At 38.4% G+C, this 23,047-nt stretch overlaps 1 protein-coding gene across 1 annotated transcript in view; it reads right to left on the reverse strand.

The window, feature by feature from the left end:
* The window catches only part of Tom70 (translocase of outer membrane 70), a 59,803-nt gene that overhangs the window by 22,106 nt on the left and 14,650 nt on the right, over positions 1 to 23,047 (reverse strand). The window contains exons 4-6 of the mRNA XM_067153378.2: positions 17,179 to 17,332; positions 8,488 to 8,692; positions 2,809 to 2,943 (exon numbers count right to left, since the gene is read on the reverse strand). Of these exons, the coding sequence (XP_067009479.1) occupies positions 2,809 to 2,943; positions 8,488 to 8,692; positions 17,179 to 17,332 (494 nt within the window). The remainder of the gene's footprint in view (positions 1 to 2,808; positions 2,944 to 8,487; positions 8,693 to 17,178; positions 17,333 to 23,047) is intronic.

Below are 23,047 nucleotides of genomic sequence, written 5' to 3' on the forward strand. Positions count from 1 at the left end.
AATGAAGAATTTCGTTCATGTTTCTAATACAGTCGTATTTCACAACACTTCAATTAGCACTACAAATTTCCATCTCTACATTCTTGGCAAATCACTGATCGACAGTCCTGGCACACGGGATGGTCACAAGTACAGCAGAACTGGTTAGACTTCTCCTGTGATCTTGGGCATAAAGCAGACCTCTTTCTCTTTGAAGATCCTGCACTGGCTTCTGATACAGTCTTTGGGATTTTTTTTTTCAAAATTCGAGACACAGTCAACCGCAGTTCCCTTGGGAAACGAGTATTCTGTAGTCTTCCAGAAAGATATGGCTCTGTCAGTTGATTTGCTGGAGTTTTCAAGAAGTCAAACTGACACGTGGACATTCACTCCAACTATATTCAGAATCATGTGAAAGACTGACATAGGCATCTTCGCGTGCGTCTGCTCGTCTTGAACGTAACACACTTCTGATCCAATGTGTCAACGCCACCTATAGTTTTATGGTAAAATGACATCTCTTCTTTACCCGATTCAGGGTCCTTGTTTATTGCATGTTGCATAAATTATATAAAAATTACGGCCTTGCCCTAATTTGGCACGTGGGAGAGCAGTGTGACATTTTTGGTGAATCCATATTCAGATGAACCAACAGGGCGTCTCGTGTTAAGAAGAAATTCTGGTGGCATCTCCTTGTTTTCTCATGATTGTTCTGATGTAGGTTAGTTTGAATTTTTTCAGTTCCGAAACCAACGCTACTGAACCGAAATGTTATGCTACGGTTTGTTAAATAACCAGGATATAGCTGCAGCAGGATCTGTAGATTTTCTTTGAACCCGATTAGACTGCTTATCAAATCTCAGAATAATGATCAAAAGGAGCATTCTCTTCATAGACAGGGTTGCATGGAGGATATTTCTTCCAGTACCGTCTGTTGCAAAAATAGATTCAAAATTTTCATTGTTTGACTTAAAAATAGCTGCTAGTTTAAAGCAGGCCAAATAATGCTTTTATCTCTGTACTGTTTGTATCCCTCATTTCCGTTCTGTTTGTCGCAGTCTGTAAGTTGCGAGCTTCTTGTTTGTGCGCAACACGACCTCATCGACCATTTCTTCTGAAAATAAACCAACCCATATATCAAGCGGTGAACAAGAATCACCCAGCTGTTTAGCTCTTCCCTTTACTGTTGGTACTTTAATTACAATATTATGTGCAGGTAATCTCACATTACAACATGGTTCAACAGCAGACCATTCATACCTGTTCCTGCCATATATAACCCTGATGAATCACCAAAGAGTGACCGCAAAGTTTCTTCTCAATTTGGTGTACTCTCCTCATTTGAGTCAAATTCTTCCTCAGACGGAGAATCACGTATAGAATTAAAATCAGGATCATCATCATCATTGTGATCACTTTGCTCACTGTTATCAGCATCCTCATCGAGGACAATATAATTCATTTTCAATAATTTCCGAAAAATTAGGGTCCAGAACTGAAACACAAGCTTCTCTGACAGACGCCATCACGTAACCTACCCACAGACTAATTCAGTCATTCTCAAAAGTTATTATAATGAACAAACATTTACGACAAACTGCGTTGTGGGGTTGAATGTGGCACCACTCACGATTATCACACTGTTACCAAACTAAGAGCAGCACCTTGCTAGCCTGGCAACAGTTAAATGACACTAAGACCAACAATAGCATACAAAACTACTTAATGTTAAAAGAACAAGTTAGTTCAGCAGCATCATAAACGACCACACGAAGCAGTATGAGGGTAAACCATTGTCAAGCCATAGTTTATTTGATGTTAGGCTACAAGTAAGTGGATTAACAATGACATTTCTTGACGCAATCAGATCAACAATCCTGAACGTTACTGAGTCAACAATCAGCTTGTATTCTTAGTCTACAGACCCATTTCAACAATGTGCACATTAAATGCAAGGAAGAACACAACTGAATATCAGTGGTAACGAGATCAGAAGGACAATGTAATTCCACCTATACTCTGAACGGCTTTACTTCTAAACTGACGTTTTGCTAGTGGCTTTACGTCGCACCGACACAGATAGGTCTTATGGCGACGATGGGATAGGAAAGGCCTAGGGGTTGGAAGGAAGAGGCCGTGGCCTTAATTAAGGTACAGACCTAGCATTTGTCTGGTAATGAAATGTCGTATGGCTTTTAGTGCCGGGATATCCCAGGACGGGTTCGGTTCGCCAGGTGCAGGTGTGAAAATGGGAAACCACAGAATACCAACTTCAGGGCTGCCGACAATGGGATTCGAAACCACTATCTCCCGGATGCAACCTCACAGGCGCACGCCTCTAACCGCACGACCAACTTGCCCGGTAAACTGAAGTTTTTCAGAACAAATGAGCATTGCCTTGCCTCTGTTGCCAGTGCGCTACTGCCACAAGAACAGGTGATGTAATACGACCATGGTAAACAGTCCTAGTAAAATGTAATGTCTTATTCCGAAAAGCTCATGAATCAGAACTGAAAACAAATTCACAAAAACTACACTTACTAGCAACATCCGACACTCACGCAGAACAAATCAAGCTGCTTTTCTTTGGATTTTTTCCAGTTCTTGAATCAAGTAATCCTGGTAAGGGTACCATACACTGGAACCATACTCTAGTTGGGGTCTTACCAGAGACGTACATGACAAAAACAGGCTATTGCTGTTAGTTGAGATGTACTTCATCTCTTCTACTGCCATTCACCTCCGCTCCAATTACATGATGAGTACATAAAAGCTAGTACTCACTGTCTGAGCAGTGTCACTTAGGAAAGAGAAACACTGTTCACATACCTGGCCGCGATGATGGTACACATCCGAGTTATTAGCGTCCAACTTAGCTGCCATGTTGAAGTCCTCGAGGCTCTTGGCTGCTTGCTCCAACTGCATATGAAGTGAAGCTCGTTTGATCAGGGCATTCACACGCAACTGAAAGGTAGGAACACAAAATGCTTCAAACTTTTTTTGTATTCATTTAGATGTTAATCCTTCAGTACTCATCCTCTTTTCCCTTGTCCGCCCAAAATACACTTCATTTCCTACAACTTTAAAAGCATAAAATATGTTTAAAATTACATGAATTTTACAAAAAAGTTCCATTAATATAAGAAAAGCGGAAAAGGAAACAATTTACAAAACAACAAACACTGCAGAAATAGTTAAAAAACTCAAGACTGAGAGAAGAAGAGACCCTACACTAAAGATTCAGCAACAGCTTAAGCACTCAAAATTGCTATTTGCTTTACGTTGCACTGACACAGATAGGTCCTATGGAATAGGGAAGGCAGCGGCCGTGGTCTTAATGAAGGTACAGCCCCAGCATTTGCCCGATGTGAAAATGGGAAACCATGAAAAACCATCTTCAGGGCTCCTGGCAGTGGGATTCGAACCCACCATCTCCCGGATGCAAGCTCATAGCTGCGTGACTAACCGCACGACCAAATCGCCCGGCAAACACTAAAAAATTCATCATGTCTGTTAACAAAGAAAGAAATTAGTATGAAAAAGGCCTGCCAACTGCCAAAACACTTCCCAAATATATAAAACTGATGTTCCTATCCGACACATTAATTACAGACCCAACCTTTTTATAAAATTTCACATATATCTTTTGGTACATTTTATTTCCACTTCTTTGGAGAGGGTTTAGTTGTTTAAACAAGTTGTACTTCGTCCGTATGCAACAGTTTTGCACCAGTCATGTAAAATTTTTCACATGCTGACAACAATATTAAATATACAGATGGTAAAAGAGACTACACGTCTGTGTTGAAAGCTTATTATTATTATTATTATTATTTCCTCAAAATAAATTACCATTTTACCTGGGAATTCCATTAAGAACACTAATGAATTGGTTGAAAAAAACTAAATCAAGTTACTATTCAACCAAACTATTCTCTCAATTCCTTCGATATTGTCAACATGTACCCAAACACGCCCATTTCAAAAGTTTGTCCCATTATTCAAAACAATTTAATTAAACACAGTGGCCTTGGCCCACTAGAAATTCAAGATTTCATCTCTCTTCTAAAAATGGTTTTGAATGGCAATTATTTCACATTTGACAATACATTTATCAGCAAGATGGGTTAGCTATGGGATCACCGGCATAAAGCATCCTAGTTGAAACCTATCCGGATCATTAGAACACACCAAAATTAATAATAACATCTTTAGCAATATTATTTTTTGGACAAGATATGTGGATGACACTCTTGTGATCATGAGCAAAAGTGCAATTGATGCCATCACCACTTTATCCAATCTTAATCACACTGACCCACATATCAAGTTTACACTAGAATCACAGAACGATAAACTCAACTGCAACTCATGAGTCATTTTTGCCACCCAGTGTATTCTCTCCATTTGTTTCCAACACTACAGTTAGAATGCCTCTATAATCTTCTCTCTCAATTTTTTCAATGGTCCATGTTTTCAATCCATAAAGAACAACATTCCACATATACATATATCTTTTGGTACATTTTATTTCCACTTCTTTGGAGAGGGTTTAGTTGTTTAAATAAGTTGTACTTCGTCCGTATGCAACAGTTTTGCACCAGTCATGTAAAATTTTTCACATGCTGACAACAATATTAAATATACAGATGGTAAAAGAGACTACACGTCTGTGTTGAAAGCTTATTATGCATGTCAGTGTTCACGGCTCTCATTATGCACGTCTGTGCATGAGTGTTCATTTTATATGTAAACAAAAAGTTGGTAGCAACATTCATGTCTTTCAAAATGGCATGCAGCCAGTAATCACATGGGAGGGGGAAGGGAACTGAGCTGACCATTCTGCTGGAACCCTTCCTCCCATCCACCTGCCCAACAAATCATTATCTATAATTTCTGTAGTTAAAATGTAATACGAAGTATGAGAGCACCATGAAACTCAATAGCTTTAATAAATACATTTTTATAACATATTAATGAGATCTTTGAGTCTGAACTCAGAATTTCAGTTACGTTCAGGGAGAAGTCTCTTGTAGCTAAAAGAAAACAGTCAGGCAGATATGAATAAGTTAATTGTGATCATGCCTTCATAAATGAAAAAGATTTCTCACATAGGTCCAAACCATAGTCAAACATCTCAGAGAAACTCTCTGCAGTATTTGGAACCTTTTGGCTATGAATTTCTTCTTTTTGAATAAATATTTCATCACTGAGAAGGACTGGAGATTTATCAATTCAAGTTCTGCACAAGCTGCCATGCAGCTACTTTTAGTGACAAGGTTCCAGAAGAGAATATTTAAGATAAAATTAAATATTATAAACAATTAATAATAAATTATAAATTGTATTGAATAGGCAGACCACTTGTTTATAATATAAATTTATCTTAAATATTCTCTATTGGATATATAGTCAATAAGGGATTATTATTAGAAATGAAGCTGTGAAAGCTTGTTACATGTAAGGTTCCAAAATGTTGTCCCACTTGAATTAATTTATGTGTTGGTTGATCTACAGTTATGAGGCAACTGGGATTAAAACTGCCAATTCAGGCTCACAAGACCAGTCCACCACTGTCTGAGCCACTCAGCCTGGATGGATAGATAAATAACTTATCATCATCATCATCGTACAGTTCCAGTTTCCCGGGTACTGTTAATGAGCCTCTTCCACTTCTTCCTGTCCATATACAACTTGTCATGGAGAACATCATCCACTGTCCATCCGCTGGTAACTAGATTAATCTTGATCATGTCCATCCATGGGGTTTTAGGTCTTCCTTGCAGGTCTTTTCCCCTCCACCTGTCTTTTCAAATTTTTTCTGGCTGTTCTTGTAGGCTCCATCCTCATCACATGCCCGTACCACTGTAGTCTGGATGTGCCGATTCGGTCTAACAGGGATGTCTTTATTCTGGCTTCTTTCCTCACCTCCTCATTTCTTAACTTGTCCATCGTGGTCTTCCTTCTGGATGGTGGATCTAAGAAATTTCATCTCTGATGCTTGCAGTCTTGATGAATGTCTTTTTGTGAGGGTGCACGCTTCAATACCATAGGTCAATATCGGTATGAAATAGCTGTTAAACATCATCAGTTTGGCCAGTTTTGGAATCATGTCATCCCATAAAAGTGATCTTACTTGTTGGTAGAATTCTGATCCCTTTAGCATTCTGTTTGTAATTTCCTTTCTGACCAAATTATCACTGGAGATTACACTTCCACGGTAAGGAAAACTATCCACACAATCTAGGTGGTGGTCTCCTAGTTTTACACTTGCTGGACGCCCTTCTCTTTTGACAGTCATAACCACTGTCTTGGTCTCGCTGATGTTGAGATAAATAACTTACCGGACTGTTATTTATTGAATGTTTTTTAAAAATTGTCATAATTAAACTGTGCAACCAAAGCAATACATGCAAACTGCAACAGCAGTGCAATGTGCTGCTGCCCCTGTCCAGCAGCAGATCATAAATGAGCATCGGCCCAACCTTTGTACAGTTTGCATATTTGCTGGGAGATCTTAAGAAGATAGGTCCAGCAGCCAATGTTGTTGCTTCCTTAGCACCACCCAGGAGTCACGTGTAATAAGATCAACTCCTACCCACTGGCTTCCTGTCTTGAGCAACATCATGCCTCCTTCATTCCGTAGAGCACAAGCACAGTTGAGAGATTACTCCAAGATAAATGAGAACCCTGACTTGCCCATCTACTCCAATATTCCTGACCTTCAGAGGAACCGGTTGAAATCTAGACATCCGCCAGTTAAGTTCGCTCAGATTGGATCTCAAAAACAGGTGAACATCTCTGGCCTTTCTTCCCACCTAATTCAAGGTCTAATCTCCCAAGAAGAACTTGGACCATCCTTAATAGGATTCGATGTGGTCATGGTGTCTGTGCTGCGTCCCTGTATAAATGGGGAAAGATACAATCCCCCGAGTGTGACTGTGGTGCTCCTTTTCAAACCATGGAACACATTGTAAATGAGTGTAGCAGAAGAGCTTACCCTGGAGATTGGTTTGATTTTCTAGAGGCCAATACAGAGGCTCTAGAATGGATAACATCTTTGGACATTAAAATATAATGTACTTGTTTTCTTGTTTCTGTATATATATGCCATACGATAAATAAATAAATAAATAAATAAATAAATAAATAAATAAATAAATAAATAAATAAATAAATAAATAAATTGGCTCAACCCCCGAATTAGCCAACATTGTACATTATTTCAGAACAGACTGGTAGGCAAGAGTTTACTACAGGTAGTGTAACCAACTTAACTTTGAAGGCGCTAAACTGTTAAAATGGATGGACACGAACAACACATTTAAATTTAAGAAAAGAACTGCATTAGTGTCCATGCTCGCAAACACTTTCTATACTCATATTACAGGGCCGCTCACTTGGTATAGAATGCACGTGAGGGCCGCTGTGCCAGTGCATTGCATAAAGGAAATGCAGTCCCCTGCATCAAAGCCCGGGCAGAGGTGAAGGGGAAGACTTGAGGTTAGGGCTGAGGCTGGGGGGAGAGTATTACAAATTATGACAAGTATGTGCGTAGTTTCCCTCGTTTATCTGATTATTTACAAAAACCCCAACTTACTTACAGTATTTAGAGTTCTAAATGGAGAATATTCCTTTCAGGACATTGAGAAACTGCATCCCTTGTTTGATGTATTTATGAGGTAATTTTCTCCAAACACAGCAGAAACGTTAGAACATTAGAACTCCTGGATTTGCAGTGTATCACTCGGCAACAAGACAAATTTTACACAGAGATGAGTTCGGCTGCAATTTACTTTCCCCAGGCTAGAATTTCCTCAGCTTAATTGAGAAGCAGACACAGTTTCATACATGTTTGAGTCTAATTGTGTATGTTAAGATTTATTTCCCATTCTGAGAATTAACAAACCAAGCCTACAGTCAACCCTGATGGATGCAAATCTGAAAAAAACATTTTAAGGTTTTACTCAATCAGATAAGTGTTCCTGATATCACAAACAGCATAGCACAATGAGAAAACTAGAAATAAATAAAAATAGTGCTATGTTATAGCTTTGTATTCAATATGCACCACTACACCAATAGTAGAATGGGCACCATGTGCAGTTACACCAGCTAGTGTGGAGTGAGATGGGATGAGGAGAGAGCAAGAATGAGATAGTGCGGAAATGAGCAGTGGCGGGGTGTGCCTTCTAACATAAGCACACTTGACAGTTACACAATTTTATATACGTACACTGCTCTGTAGCCAGCATTCCACAAAGAAGAGACAGTTGTCACACAGACAATAATGAATATAAATGTATGAAAGTGACGTCATGAGTGTTGCCAACAAATTTGAAAAATATTCCACAATAAATTATTCATTTTTTGCAGGAGAGAAACATCCTGGGAATTTTTTGAACCCAGTTGTGCACAGAGAATACAGCTATGGGTAGCTTACAGAAGCAAGCATTTTTTCAGTCACCAGAACTTTTTTTTTACAACCTACTATAAAAAGAAACGTACCTTCACATCAGCATTCTCGTCATCAATAACAGTCTGGAAGTCCTTGAAGGCACTGGCATGATCACCCAGGAGAAGGTAGAAGGTTGCTCGTAGAACTAACGACTCCAGCTTATGAGGACCATCCGAGTCTATTTCTTCAGTACAAGCAGGCACGATGTCATCGTAATTAAGTTTCGCAAAAGCCTGTTTTGCTTGAGCAAAGCCCCTGCTAACAAAAAAACATTGCATTGAAAAACGTCAGGACTCTCAAAATGTCTCCTTTTGGATTTGAATGTTAAGTAAAGAACATGCAAAAATTTTGGCGATAAAGATTCTATGTGGAATCTGTAAAGAAATAAAAGTACCCTTGAGAGAAAAGAAAACAGCGCAGTATGCTCTGGATAGAGGGGAGGAATATGCATACCAGCCAATTTTACAAAACCAAAAATCAGGAGATTTGGATATGAAAATCAGGAAAAATTGGGAGGAATCAGGAGATACAATTGGTCAAAACTGCTTATTCTACATATCTTGCGCATACAGGAGTACTATTGGTGTAACACTTATTGTCTCAAAACACAACTGTTGCTATACGAGGCTACAAGGTTAAAAATTACACGTCTCTATTCCCTCACAGGAACTATGTGATGAGGGGATCGGCCTCTGATAAGTCTTCTGAAAATAGTATGAACTCATGCTCCACACGTGTGAATCAGTAATGCACTAAGATGCCATTACTTGCTAAGTAATTATTGCATCACACACTCGCGCGATTATGCGAAGCAGTATGTTATTTTTATAAAGTAATAAATTAAAATTCACCAGAATTGTCTCCAAATGGCTCTTAAAATCTTTAGAAAAGTCACTAGTAGCTATCCTTGAAATTCTGTCACTAAATTATTAAAAAAGACTCCAAACCTAGAGATTAGACTCTAGAATTGACTCGACTGATGTGAATAGAGATAGGGAGATTCTGAACGAGTAATTCATACTGAACGAATCATTGCACTCTGAACGATTGAATAATGATTCAGTGAACAAAATTAATCGAAAGCTAAATCAAGAGATGGCAGCCACAACTCGTTCCTTGGTTCGTCGTTCCTCCAAGACAGACTCCTTGGTTCCTCGTTCTGATTCATATCGCCAAATCGAGTATCCACCATATTTTGAATCAATAACAACTTGTGAAGAAGGACTCTTATTTGTTATTTAACCTGAACTAGAAGTTTGGTTCACAAATCAAATACTCCTAACCTACAAGATTTTTTTTTTAAATAAGAAATTATCACACACTTCACGGAACTGTAATATACACTCAACTTCCAGCTCGTTGCAAAATGTTAGGTTAAGTTTACCTCAAGGTTCCTGTTACCGTTCTCGGGAACTACTGTGAACTAACATGTAGAACATGGAAGCCTCCCCGTTCTCGGTCTCAGCCCTTAGTATAATCGATATAAGTGATTTTTTAAAATCTTGTCATGTAATGAAGTGTATATGCAAGTGGAAGTGAAATAGCTAACCATGATTTATTTGTGGTATGAAGGCAATACAAGAATTTTAAGGTACATTACTTATAGGATTTTCATCACGATGACAAAGGGAGCAAATAAAGCAAGGCATAAATCATCCAAGTGATAGATTCTTGTGAATGTGATATGTACACCAGCTACTGACACAACCTCAATTAGGCCTATTTCTTAAACATTTTCATAAATTGTTCCATACCTCCCCCTTTGGTGTTCGCATTTCTGGTTGCTATGGTTACTCCGAGGAGCGGCAGTATATTAAGAGGCAACCACACTAAAGAAAAGACAAGTCACCGAGCGAGTGGCCGCGCAGTTTGATTCACGTAGCTGTCAGCTTGCACTCGGGAGATAGTGGGTTTAAACTCCACTCTCGGCAGCCCTGCTTCCTTCCTACTCCTAGCCCTTTTCTATTCCACCATCACCATAAAATCCAACTGTGTCAGTGCGACGTAAAGAAAATTGTATTTTTTCTTAAGACAGACAGATGTTTTACTTCAATAATGCAATGTCTTACTGGCGGTAGTGAGTGACCTGTTAAAGTTGCTATCTAGAGAGTAGCTTACGAACTTAATGAAAATCGTAAGGAATGTTCTTAAGAACAATTGAAGTTCAAAAAACCGTAATGTAGCAGTTGCTTTGTCACTGTTGATTAAGTTTACATTTGGTTTTGGATGTTTGAAAAATATTTCTTCACTAAAAAAGAATTAAAAGTAAAGAACTGATGGCGAGCTGCTGTCAATATTCACTTTCGAACTGTCACAAAAATGTTCACATCTACTAAAAATTTCAAATTTGATTGTCGTATCGTTTCGAATGGTAGCTTTGAAGAATATACGTTACTTTCTTAAAATCACAGTTAAGCATCGGCAGTTCCTAACCTACTTGAGCTTTGAAAGGATTAGTCGGACAGTTGTGTAGCATTTTTCGACTGTAAACTCTAAAAAGGATATTATTCTTGTTAAAATGCTAATGATTACCTTCAACATTTCACTTCTTGTAACTTGTAAAGCAGTAGCAGTTATGAAAAACATAACGGAATAGTTCATTTAAGTCCATGTTTTCGCTTTCGGATCTCAGTCAGAATGTAATCGAATGAATCATTTTGGTGAATCATTTCCAATGAATCGGTTCTTCTAATTGAATCAGATTCCCCATCTCTAGATGTGAACGAACACGAACATAGTACGCGAGAACGAGAGATTGACAATCGATATATGCGTCGCGATATACAGGTTTCAATAAATATTGCACATTTGGGCGTTCTCGTATTGATAAACGTCAATATTTCATTTGAAAGCGGCAGTGAGCGAAGGACTTCCAGCCACTTGCGTACAAAGCTGAAATGGCAGGATTTGAAAATGGGATTGTAAATAAAGGGTACAAATCTCTGCACATAGTTATGAGGGTGTTTAGGGGTTGTAGTAAGGATGTAAAGGAGAGGGCATATAAGTCTCTGGTAAGACCCCAACTAGAGTATGGTTCCAGTGTATGGGACCCTCACCAGGATTACCTGATTCAAGAACTGGAAAAAATCCTAAGAAAAGCAGCTCGATTTGTTCTGGGTGATTTCCGACAAAAGAGTAGCGTTACAAAAATGTTACAAGTTTGGGCTGGGAAAAATTGAGAGAAAGAAGGAGAGCTGCTCGACTAAGTGGTATGTTCCGAACTGTCAGCGGAGAGATGGCGTGGAATGACATTAGTCGACGAATAAGTCTGAGTGGCATTTATAAAAGTAGGAAAGATCACAATATGAAGATAAAGTTGGAATTCAAGAGGACAAACTGGGGCAAATGTTCCTTTATAGGAAGGGGAGTTAGGGATTGGAATAACTTACCAAGGGAGATGTTCAATAAATTTCCAATTTCTTTTTGAATCATTTAGGAAAAGGCTAGGAAAACAACAGATAGGGAATCTGCCACCTGGGCGACTACCCTAAATGCAGACCAGTATTGACTGATAAATTAGCAGCTCAAAAAAGGTTTGGAAAAATACACGAGATGGTGGGAAAAACATAACAAAATCTTCTATGAAAATAATATACATGGAATACAAACGTGCTAGAGAAATGCATCTGAATACAAGGTCTGAGAAAATCAAAACAGCAGATAAATCTAAATATCTTGTGGAATGGGTCTAATTGAATGGCCTAGATAAAGAATGAGCTAGGACTGAACTAGCATATATGTTAGTACAGAACAGATTAGTTAACCTTCATTCAGATGAAGATGGAGTTCCAGGAGCATCTGGTTGTAAAGTAGAAGGAACATCAGAAAAAAACTTGGGAGGAAAAGAAAAGATTAACCACAAACCAACTGCTTCTCACAGTAAAAAATAATAGAAAATAAAATAAACAATAAAATATTTATAGACAATGTAGATGTGCATACAGGAAAATCAAGGAAATCTTAGGAAAAATGAAAACTAGGTGTATTAATATAAAGGGCTCCGAGGGACAACCACTTCTAAGGAAAGAAGACAAGGCAGAAAGATGGCAGGAACGTATCCAACAGTTGTACCAAGGTAAAGATGAAGATCAGGGCCTCTCAAACACCCAAAATCTCACGCGTGCAGACAGCGGCGCAGAGTTCCCGTGCACAGTGCATCGGTACCGCTCAGCTTGGACCGATGCTTCGTCTCTGGGCTACTCAGCTTGGATTTGGAGCGCTACGGAGCAAGTGAGGAAGAGGGAGACAGGGGGAGCGCGCGAGACAGGCGTGGGGAAAGAGAGAGACAGCGCTATTGCTCCGAATCGGGGAGTGGGGGGTCTGCACTCGGGTCAACCAAGCGAAGTCGTCTTTTGCACAGTGCACAGTGCATGCACCTTGAAAGGCCCTGATGTAGATGATATGGTTCTGGAAGAAGAGGCTGATTATGCCAACGTAATGGGAGACCAAATTTTGAAGTCAGAATTGGACAGAAGTTTCAGACGCCTGAACAGGAACAAGGAGCCTGGAATTGACATTCCCTCTGAATTACTGACTGTCTTAGGAGAAACCAGCAAGGAGAGGTTATTTCATTTAATGTGTTAAGATGTATGATAAACGAGAAGTGCCATCCGCTTTTCGGCAGAACGTTGTTATACCTATTCCCAAGAAAGCCAGTGCTGACAAGTCAAAACTACCACACTATTAGATTAATATCTCACGAGTGCAAAATTTAAACACATAGATAAGCATGGAAAGACAAACTGAAACCGAGTTGGGAAAAGATCAATTTGGCTTCAGAAGAAATGTAGGAACGCGTGAACCAATCCTGACCAAGTCTGCCCTTAGAGAACCGAATTATGAAGGACAACATATATGGCATTCATAGATATAGAAAAAACATTTGATAATGTTGATTGGATGAAGCTATTCGAGATTCTGAAGGTGATGGGAATCAGATACAGAGAAGGAATAATTGTCTACAATCTGTATAAAAAGCAGTCTGCAGTGATAATAGAAGATTTTAAAAAGAAGCAGCAATCCAGAAAGGAGTGAGGCAAGGCTGCAATATTTATGTGGAACAGGAGGGAAAGGGGATCGCATCCAAGAAGAGGAAATCACAACCTGGAGATTTACCAATGATGTTATTTTATCTGAGACTGCAGAAGATTGGATAAACTGCTGAATGGTATGGACACAACTTGGGTAAGGAGTACAAGATGAAAATAAATAAATCCAAAACAAAAGTAATGGCGTGCAGTCAAACAGTCAGATAATAAAGGAAATATTAAATTAGGAGATAAAGTCTTAAAGGAAGTAAATGAACATTGCTTGGGTAGTAAAATAACTAACGATGGCAGAAGTAAGGACGACATAAAATGCAGACTAGCACAAGCAAGGAAGAGCTTTCTTAAGAAAAGCTTGCTCGCTTCAAACATTGATACAGGAATTAGAAAGATGGTTTTGAAGACTCATCTGGAGTGTGGCACTGTATGGAAGTGATACATGGATGATAACTAAGCTCAGAAAGAAAGAGAATACAGCTTTTGAAATGTGGTGTTAGAGAAGAATGTTGAAGGTGAAATATATACATAGAATCACAAATGGATACTGAATTTAATTGATGAGAGGAGATCAGTTTGGGTAAATTTGATAAGCAGAAGAGAGAGAGAATGATAGGATACATCTTAAGACAACCAGGACTTGTTCTCATGGTTTTTGAGGGAAGTGCAGGTGGTAAGAATGGTAGGGGTAGACAAAGGTAGGAATATGACAAGCAGATTAGAGCAGATGTAGGATGTATACTCCACACGGACTTACTTCTAAATTGAAGTTTCGCAAAACAAATGAGCATCGCCTTTCCTCTGTTGCCAGCGTGCTATGCCCGCGAGAACAGCTGATGCAATACGACTGCGGTAAAACGCCCTTGTACCGTACTCAGAAAAACTAATGAATATGGATTGAAAACAAATTCACAAAAACTACACTTACTAACAACATCTGACACTAAAAGGGAAAATATTATTAAGAATAAAAGAGAATGAGGAAATAACACATCACGCACCGCTAATGGCTGGCACAGGAAGGTTACGGCCTACAAAGGGAACACTCCACTGATCTCAGAGTCACTGAAACCCTCCAACAATATGAAAAACACACTAATTACTGAAGGTAAATGCGAAAGATCGCGAACCATACCGAATAGCATACACACTGTGCGAGATAGGTTAACCACATGGTGAATGTAAATATTAGAGTTGGCAACTAGGTTTCGAGATCATACTCTGGCGATATCAATCGATATGAATGACAGCTTGGGATTGGTTGGATGTCTATGCTTCAGTGCATAACCACCAGACAGAGCCAAAATCTGCCAAAACGTCAATTTAGAAGTAGAGCCGTACGGAGTATAGTAGTTACGTATAAATGAAAAGATTTGCACAGGACAGGGTGGCATGGAGTACTGCATCAAACCAGTCTACAGACTGATGACTCTCAAACAACATATTTTAAATTTAATGAATACTAAGGTACAAACCACCGAGATATGCCACTTTAAATCAATATTAATATCAGTGGTCTGCACATTCCGCTCCCACAGCCTCCAGGAACAGCGAAAGAGTATGATATTGAAAGGCCTGTGTTGCAGCTGAAATAAGAAGCTAGCATGTTCCTTGAACATGATGCTAAGCCATCCTACGCAATTTTCCGTCATGGCCTTGCAGCACTCGAAGGCTATTTACTGCTCTGGACACCTTCAGACACTAAGGAACTAGCTGTTTCAGTGCATCAAGAATCATTTTTTTTCCCCCATTGTCCAGCTCCTGCCAGGTCGGGGTGTCGATGGCACTTCACTGTTGCCTTTCCTTCCACTGCTCCTCTTCAGTCATAGTATTCCATTCCAGTTTTCTTTTTGTTATACTATTTTTGACAGAGTCCATCCATCTTCCTGGGAGCCTCCCTCTTGCCTTCTTATCTTAGCCTCTGACACTTGTTTTGTAATCCTTCCCTCTTCCATCCTCATAACGTGTCCAAACCATCTCGATTTATTCTTCTCCATCCTATCGTTCTGAAATGTGATTTTATTTGACGGAAATAAATATCACACGAGAACATGTTCACTTCCTTGTGTAAATTACTTTGTCACTATAAGTCACAACACACAATTATACACACTAGCAAGTGACACTACAACACTTAATAGCAGAGTACCCTGAAGTCGATTCTGACAAGTACAGATATCAACAACATTGACTCGCGCACTATAACATACTCTCTCTTGAACTCGCCGCCTCTCTTACTCTCGTCTCTTGTCTTCCCTACCATACTCCTCACTGGCTCGAATTTTACTCTCATCTCTTGCTGTCAATGTCCAAGTCTCTGATGCATACGTTAATATAGGGGTATTGTACATAATCTCTCCACATTTCATAGAACTTCCCTGTTCCACACCAAGTTCCTTACATTCTGGTAGAATGTATTTTCCACTTGTAACCTCCTGCTGATCTTATCCAACCTTGCATCTTACATTATTTCACTTCCCAAATATTTGAAACTTTCAACAACCTCAAGCTTTTGTACCCTGATACTAACAATTTCTCTTTCTTCTCTTTCTCCTCTTGTCATCACCACTGTTTTTCTCTTCTTCACACTGTTTTTCATACCATATTTCTCAATACTGTCATTTAAAGCCTCTAGTTGAATTTGCACTTTTGAATTGTTAACTCCCCAGATCACTATGTCGTCTGCAAACAATATTTTTATATCTCCTCAATATGTTGTCTTTGTTTCCTATAGAATTTCATCCATAAACATTATACAGTAAATATAAGTGGAGAAAATACACTTCCCTATCTTAGTCCAGTTTGGTTTCTAAACCAATATGTTCTCCCCACTGGAGTCTGGACACAACTGGAACAGTTTTTACACATTGCTTTCACTAATTCCTTTGACTTCTTTCCACATCCTTTTCTTTCCAGGGTTTCCCCATACCCTTTCTCTAGTTAAAATATAGTATGCTTTCACTAGATCAAGGTATACCATCACGAGATCTTTTCCATATTCCCACTGTTTTTCCATCAATAATCTCATGGTAAATACACGATCTATCCTCTACCTGCAAGAATATCAGGTTTAAATTGGCTGTAGCTAGTTTGTTATCTGGCATCTAAATAGTTTTCCAGAAGATTAGATGAAAGGAGTTATAGTGTGTCGAGACGGAATGTAGAAACTATACAGGTATCAACTCTCCTGACACATGCTCTGAAGCTCTAGGAAAAAATTATAGGAAGGAAACTAAGGAAGACAGAAGAACCTCTATTTAAAGAAGAACATCATGGGTACTATGTTTTATAAAATGCTAAATTACATATGTATAAACGGCATAAACTGAAAAACTGTAAGTTCAGATATCAGATGACCAAAGGCGACAAAGTGGAGGTGATTTCAAGAATGTGAGAAAAATCTGAGACAGATTGGTACACCAGAAAATAAAATCAATGACATGGAAGAATTTAGACGAATAGTCAAAAGTTAATTGAAGTTTAAAGTGGAACCAGAGCCCAAAAGATGAAGGTACCCTGCTGGAGGAGCGGAACAAGGGACTGATCGATGGACTTACAGATACTGGCAGGATGTCAAAGCCGGTTCTTAACAAGCAGTCCATAAAGGTTCAACAGTACAAAGGGAAAAAGTTATTTTTGAAACACATATAGTATATAGCACTTGCCATGCTCAGAAATGTTCTGATGTTGTTAACCAACCTTAAGTCAGCCTCAGCAGAGTCGCTCTCTTTCTCCTGGCTGATGCTGTTAGTGACTGGATCCTCAATGAAAGAGGAGAAGTAAGTCTTGATGAAGTGTTTTGAGGGCATTATAGTTTTTCGTTTTGCCATAGCCTCTTTAGCATGCTGTCTACCTGTAAACAATCGGACAGGCATAATATAACAAATGTTTTAATGCAAATATCAGCTGGATGTTCTCAATTTTAAAAATAGTGTTGGCTCATCAGTTGATCTCAGTAACAACAGAGTAGAGATAGGTCAAAAGCATGCAGCTCTGGGACTAAGTTTTTAGCAATGATTACTGAGTAGTGCCAGAGCCAACCAACTTTTCAAAGGGTAATAAATCATTGAGTTTAAATAAGAAAGAGATGAATGTGCAAAACACTTCGTCCATTGAAATATGCTATCTTCAAATATTTACGTTTAAAAAAAAATTAATTTGAGAGACGAGCTCCCTTAGAATCTATGCAATTCCACAAGCGTTACTTGAATTTATCGCGCTGTAGATATATATAAATGGCTGCAACTTATTCAACAGTCCCTGTCCGATTTCATGGATTGTCATAACATGCTTCCAAACACATGGCCTTTTAATATCCCCACAGGTGAAAATCCCAGGGATGGTAAGATCGAGTGACTAAGCAGGCCAAACAAAGTCTCTGAAACGAGAGAACAGATCAAACAATTTGCACGTAATGGCCATATTCTTAAACACAAATCAATCACTCAACCAATCACTACAGATCTGCATTTACAGCAGTCACCCAAGTGGCAGATTCCCTATCTGTTATTTTCCTAGCCTTTTCTTAAATGTTTGCAAAGAAATTGGAAACTTATTGAACATCTCCCTTGGTAAGTTATTCCAATCTCTAACTCCCCTTCCTATAAACAAATATTTGCCATAATTTTTCCTCTTGAATTCCAACTTCATCTTCATATTGTGATATTTCCTATTTTTAAAGACTCCGCTCAAACTTATTCGCCTACTAATGTCATTCCACGCCATCTCTCCACTGACAGCTCGGAACATACCACTTATATCACAAATATTATATTTATAGATCCACCTGTCCACTACAATACACTATATCATGTGGTTAAAATTTATACATAATACACAAAAGTAAATTACATACGTATAAACTGCATAAACTGAAAAACTGTAAGTTCAGATATCAGAAGATGACCAAAGGCGACAAAGTGGAGGTGATTTCAAGAATGCGAGAAAGATCAGAGACAGATTGGTAAACCAGAAAATAAAATCAATGACGTGGAAGAATTTAGACGAATAGTCAAAAGCATGTATTATGTATAAATTTTAACCACATGAAATAGTGGATTGTATTGTATCGAACAGGTGGATCTATAAATATTATAATAATATTTGTGATATAAGTCATCTTCAATACGGAACCAAAATGAGAATAGTTACTTGTAACATACCACTTAGTGGAGCAGCTCATCTTTTTTTTTTTTTCCCCAAGTCTTCCCAGACCATGTTTTAATGTAGACCTTGTCCATGACTGAATTAATTTATTATTAAGTAATAAACTGTCACCAGTCAGAATTTTGATCAATTTGTATTCGACAATGCATTTCAGAGCTTATACTTAATCGTCAGGTAGTGAAATGGTGAGATTTAATTATTGATCTATTTGATGCACAATCGTATTCAAAGATTATTATACTAAGTCATTGAAGAGTAGAGGCTATGTACATTATAAATCTATTACAGCTATGTTGGGTCAACTATAGGTGTGCATCTTCTCATAAATATACAGCTGTTGCTGAAGCTTGATATGGTTTTTAAATATTCATTTTCAGTTTTATCATTGAATATGTGTGGAGAAACAATTAATGTCTATAAACTTCTAGGGTTTCTAAAATGTTCAATTTTATTCCTTTTAGACGAGTAAAAAAACTGAGAGAAATTTGCATATTTGATACTTATGACTGGTGTCATGTATATGAGCAGCAACTGCTTATGTAGCCGAAGTACTGCCAGGTGTTCTTGATATCTGATGTCAAATCCTTTTCCAGATTGTCCAATGCAAAAACATTCACAGTTTTTACAGGTGATTTTAAACATACAACAGTCTGTTTGAATTTAACTGGTATATCGACTGAGAGTGGTAGAATCTGATTCAGGTCGGTTTTGGTACAGAAGCTGATTAGTATACTTAGGCTATGTCCTAGGTGTGAGTGTCTACCGTGCATGCACTCCCAGGAGATTCCATGCGCTGCCTGCTTTACGTGGACAAACACTATCGCATGTGCTGGAGTGTTCTCACGTGTGTGCTTCCTAAGCAGCACTACCAACGCTCACGAGTAGGAAGAAGCTTCCAAACAAGATTAACCGCGATTGTACAGTTGGCATCGTGTTAGCGTTATTTCAGAATCAGAGGCTCTCATTTCTGATGATTTTAAGAGCCCTGTACTATGGGACAGTAGAACTATAGGTTACCACAAGAGGGTCATGGTGGAACACTTTCTCGCATTCTTGGAATCAGCAGTAAGTACAAATCACAATTAATTTCCACACAATTGATTTACATTGATACAAGGAGGTGTGCATTATATCATACTTTGTGATATTATTGAAGTGATGATTAAACCAAAATGAACATAAGCAAAAGGTGTGGTCGAATAACCCCCACTATATAATCGAACATTGAAGGTAACATTCTGCAGTATTCAAAAAACTTAGTGGGGTCAGCTTTTAAGTGATGGAACTCCCCTAACTGATGCCGACCTTTGAATATATAATGCTTGCTTTGCCTTGTATTCCCACTTAATTATCAATGCACTGTTCTCCATTAGAAACAAAACTCTTTCTCCCTTTTCAGTTGTCATCATGCTACTAGCCTGGTAGGTATGACAATAGAAACATGGAAGCCAGTAAACAAGTAGTGCATGGAAGCACACGGACGCTTAATGCTTGCACCTAGGACACAGTCTTAGCTTCTAGAGGGCTCTGGCTATTTGGTATAATTTTTTCCAATCAATGACATTATGGGCACAGAAATAGCTACAATCCACATATAATAGATAAAATGCTTAAAAACATCAAGAAGAAAATGGAAGAAAAACCAATGCAAGAACATAAACACCTAAAACAAGATATGCAGTGTTACAGCATACCATACAGGTAACAGGAACAGTCCCTACTCTTCAATGAAACAGTATAATATTTTTTTCAAAAAAATGATGTATCAAATAGACAAACTTTTTTTTTTTTTTACAATTTGTTTTACATCACACTGACACAGGTAGGTCTTATGGTGACGATGGGATGGGAAAGGCCTAGGAGTGTGAAAGAAATGGCTGTGGCTGTAAGGTACAGTCCCAGCATTTGCCTGGTGTGAAAAGGAGAAACCACTGAAAACCATCTTCAGGGCTGCTGACAGTGGGGTTCGGACCCACTATCTCCCGGATACAAGCTCACAGCTGCGCGCCCCTACCCCCACGGCTAACTCGTCCGGCGGGGCAACAATTATCACTATTTCACCACCTGACAATAAGGCATAAGCTCTAAAATGTGCTGTGGAGTACAAATGAATAAGTATTGTGACTGGTAACAGTTTTAATTATTTAACAAAAGCCATGTTGTTTAGTGCGGTGAGGGCTGTTCCTTAATCATTCTAGAAATGAAAGGCTTTAGGATCAATACAAATCTGTTTCATAGAGTCTGTAGGTACGTAGTTGGAGTGAGTGAGAAAGCTGACATACAGCATGGATAGTTCAGTTTTGCCGCTGGCTTAGAGAAAAAGAAATAACAGTGGCTGAACTACAATTTCAAGCACACAGCTTGTATGCTGCAGCCAATTTTGAGGGGAAAAAAAATGTTATGTTCAAATATGAAAAAAAAGAGGGAAAATCACAACTGTTGTTTTAAAATGTATTTTTCTGGTTTGTTATGAATTTTTAAATGTACCAGTACATTTTTGCAGTGTTTTTCTGCATATTTTCACCTCTAAAATAGTAACAAATGGGATTTTCGAAAACAACCGGGTTGAAATGTCAAGTGTACACATAGAACAACGAATCCTGAAAATTTCAGTTCCCTACACTGAAGAACAAAGGTATTTTATATTTTGTCAAATAACTTTTTTTGTTGTTGTTGGGAAATGAGATTAAAGTTTTAGGTTTTTGGTATATTCCTGCACCATAGAAATCATCGTCCATTTCAACCACCCTATTCTTTTTTGCCATTTAAAGTTTCCCCACTGCCTTGTTTTCTACATTCCTATATAGCCCTCTCTGACTTTTTAAGGTTTCTCACTGTCCACTAGGAGCATAGCATTGCGTATATATATGCCCCCACTACCCACAATTTTGTTAATTACCTCACATTTAGAAAGGTATCCATTGTTAAATCCTGAAACTGCATCATAAGCAGCAAAATGAAGTGTTTATCTGCATAAAAGTACTTCTGGGCATGCCGTCTGTAAAAGCACACACACCTGTATGTCAATGAAATAAAGACAAGATGAAGCTTCCACGGTGTGTAGAAAAACTAAATAAGACGAGAAGAATTCAATGTTTCAACATAACCAAACAGTGGCTGAATTACAACTGCGAGCACTGCAGCCAATTTTGAGAAAGAAATGTGCCATGTTCAAATACGAATAGTCAGAAAATGAAGAGAAGCTGCGCTCCCGTAACTGTTATCTGTTATTGTCTGTTGGAATTTAGAACACTCAGGAATGGGATATTAATATAAAGGACCTGTTTGAAAGCAAAAAATCTACAGATAAATATGGCACATAGAAAGCAATTACAGAATTTTTATTCATTCCACTCCATATACTCTTTAGTGCCATTTTTGGGCTACCAAACAGAAAAATAAATTTCAGAAGTAACATTAATCCTAGAATACTAATATATGTAAAACTAACGTGTATGTTATGATCACCCCTGAAATTAAATACACAAAGTTACATCTTGAGGAGTGCCTCATCTGTTTCCACTGAACACGGGGAACACTTTCCACGATTGTATAAAACAAGGAAATTAAGCAGAATATGTCTCCCTAAAAGACTGATAATATCGTTTCTTAGTTGAATTCATTACAAACACCACTAAAAATACTAAATCGCCAATAAATTTTTCACACAAATCCACGACTTTTAGAACTACCGCCACTGTTACTCGCACCCACACACAAACAAAGCTTTTCACAGCTGCTACGAAGCACGACGCAGGTACTAATGTTATATATAAATTCACAGCCTGCTACTTATCACGGATTTCTTTTCTTCAAAATCACAGCCTGCTACTTGTGTGGGAACATCTCAGTGAATGAAGTGCAGTTGAGCTCGAACAGGTGACAAAAAAGTTTAAAATTTCATTGTTCCGTATTGAAGAATATTACAGTTAAAATTGAAATAATTGATAAAGAGATTCAACCTATTCAATACAAATGATTAAGAAATGTAGTGAATTACATTCCCATTTAATAATAAGTAGAAATGGTACCGGTTTCAACCCTAGTCCAGGTCATCATCAGCCGATTAAAACATGAAAAACAATGCATAGGTAAAGGAAATAAAAGATCAAGTACACTCCAGATCAGTAGAAGAGGCGACATAAAAATGAACAGGGGTAGACGCTGTAAAACTCAGAAGTAAAATGCAAGTCACTCAAAAGAAAACAGTGCGCAATTCTCTGAGCGGCAGCATGGCACACGCAGCGCTAGGCAAAGTTCCACAATGTTTACGAATAGTGAAGAATGGTTAAATGAGCCAGTTTTTAAACACTGTCAGGCACAAAGTCACATCACAATCGAACACATACGAAGATCCATAATCGTGTAGGAGTTGAAGATGAGTAGATCCATTGAAGCAACT

This window comes from Anabrus simplex, chromosome 9 (assembly GCF_040414725.1).
Source record: "Anabrus simplex isolate iqAnaSimp1 chromosome 9, ASM4041472v1, whole genome shotgun sequence".
In the NCBI taxonomy this organism is placed as follows: Eukaryota; Metazoa; Arthropoda; class Insecta; order Orthoptera; family Tettigoniidae; genus Anabrus; species Anabrus simplex.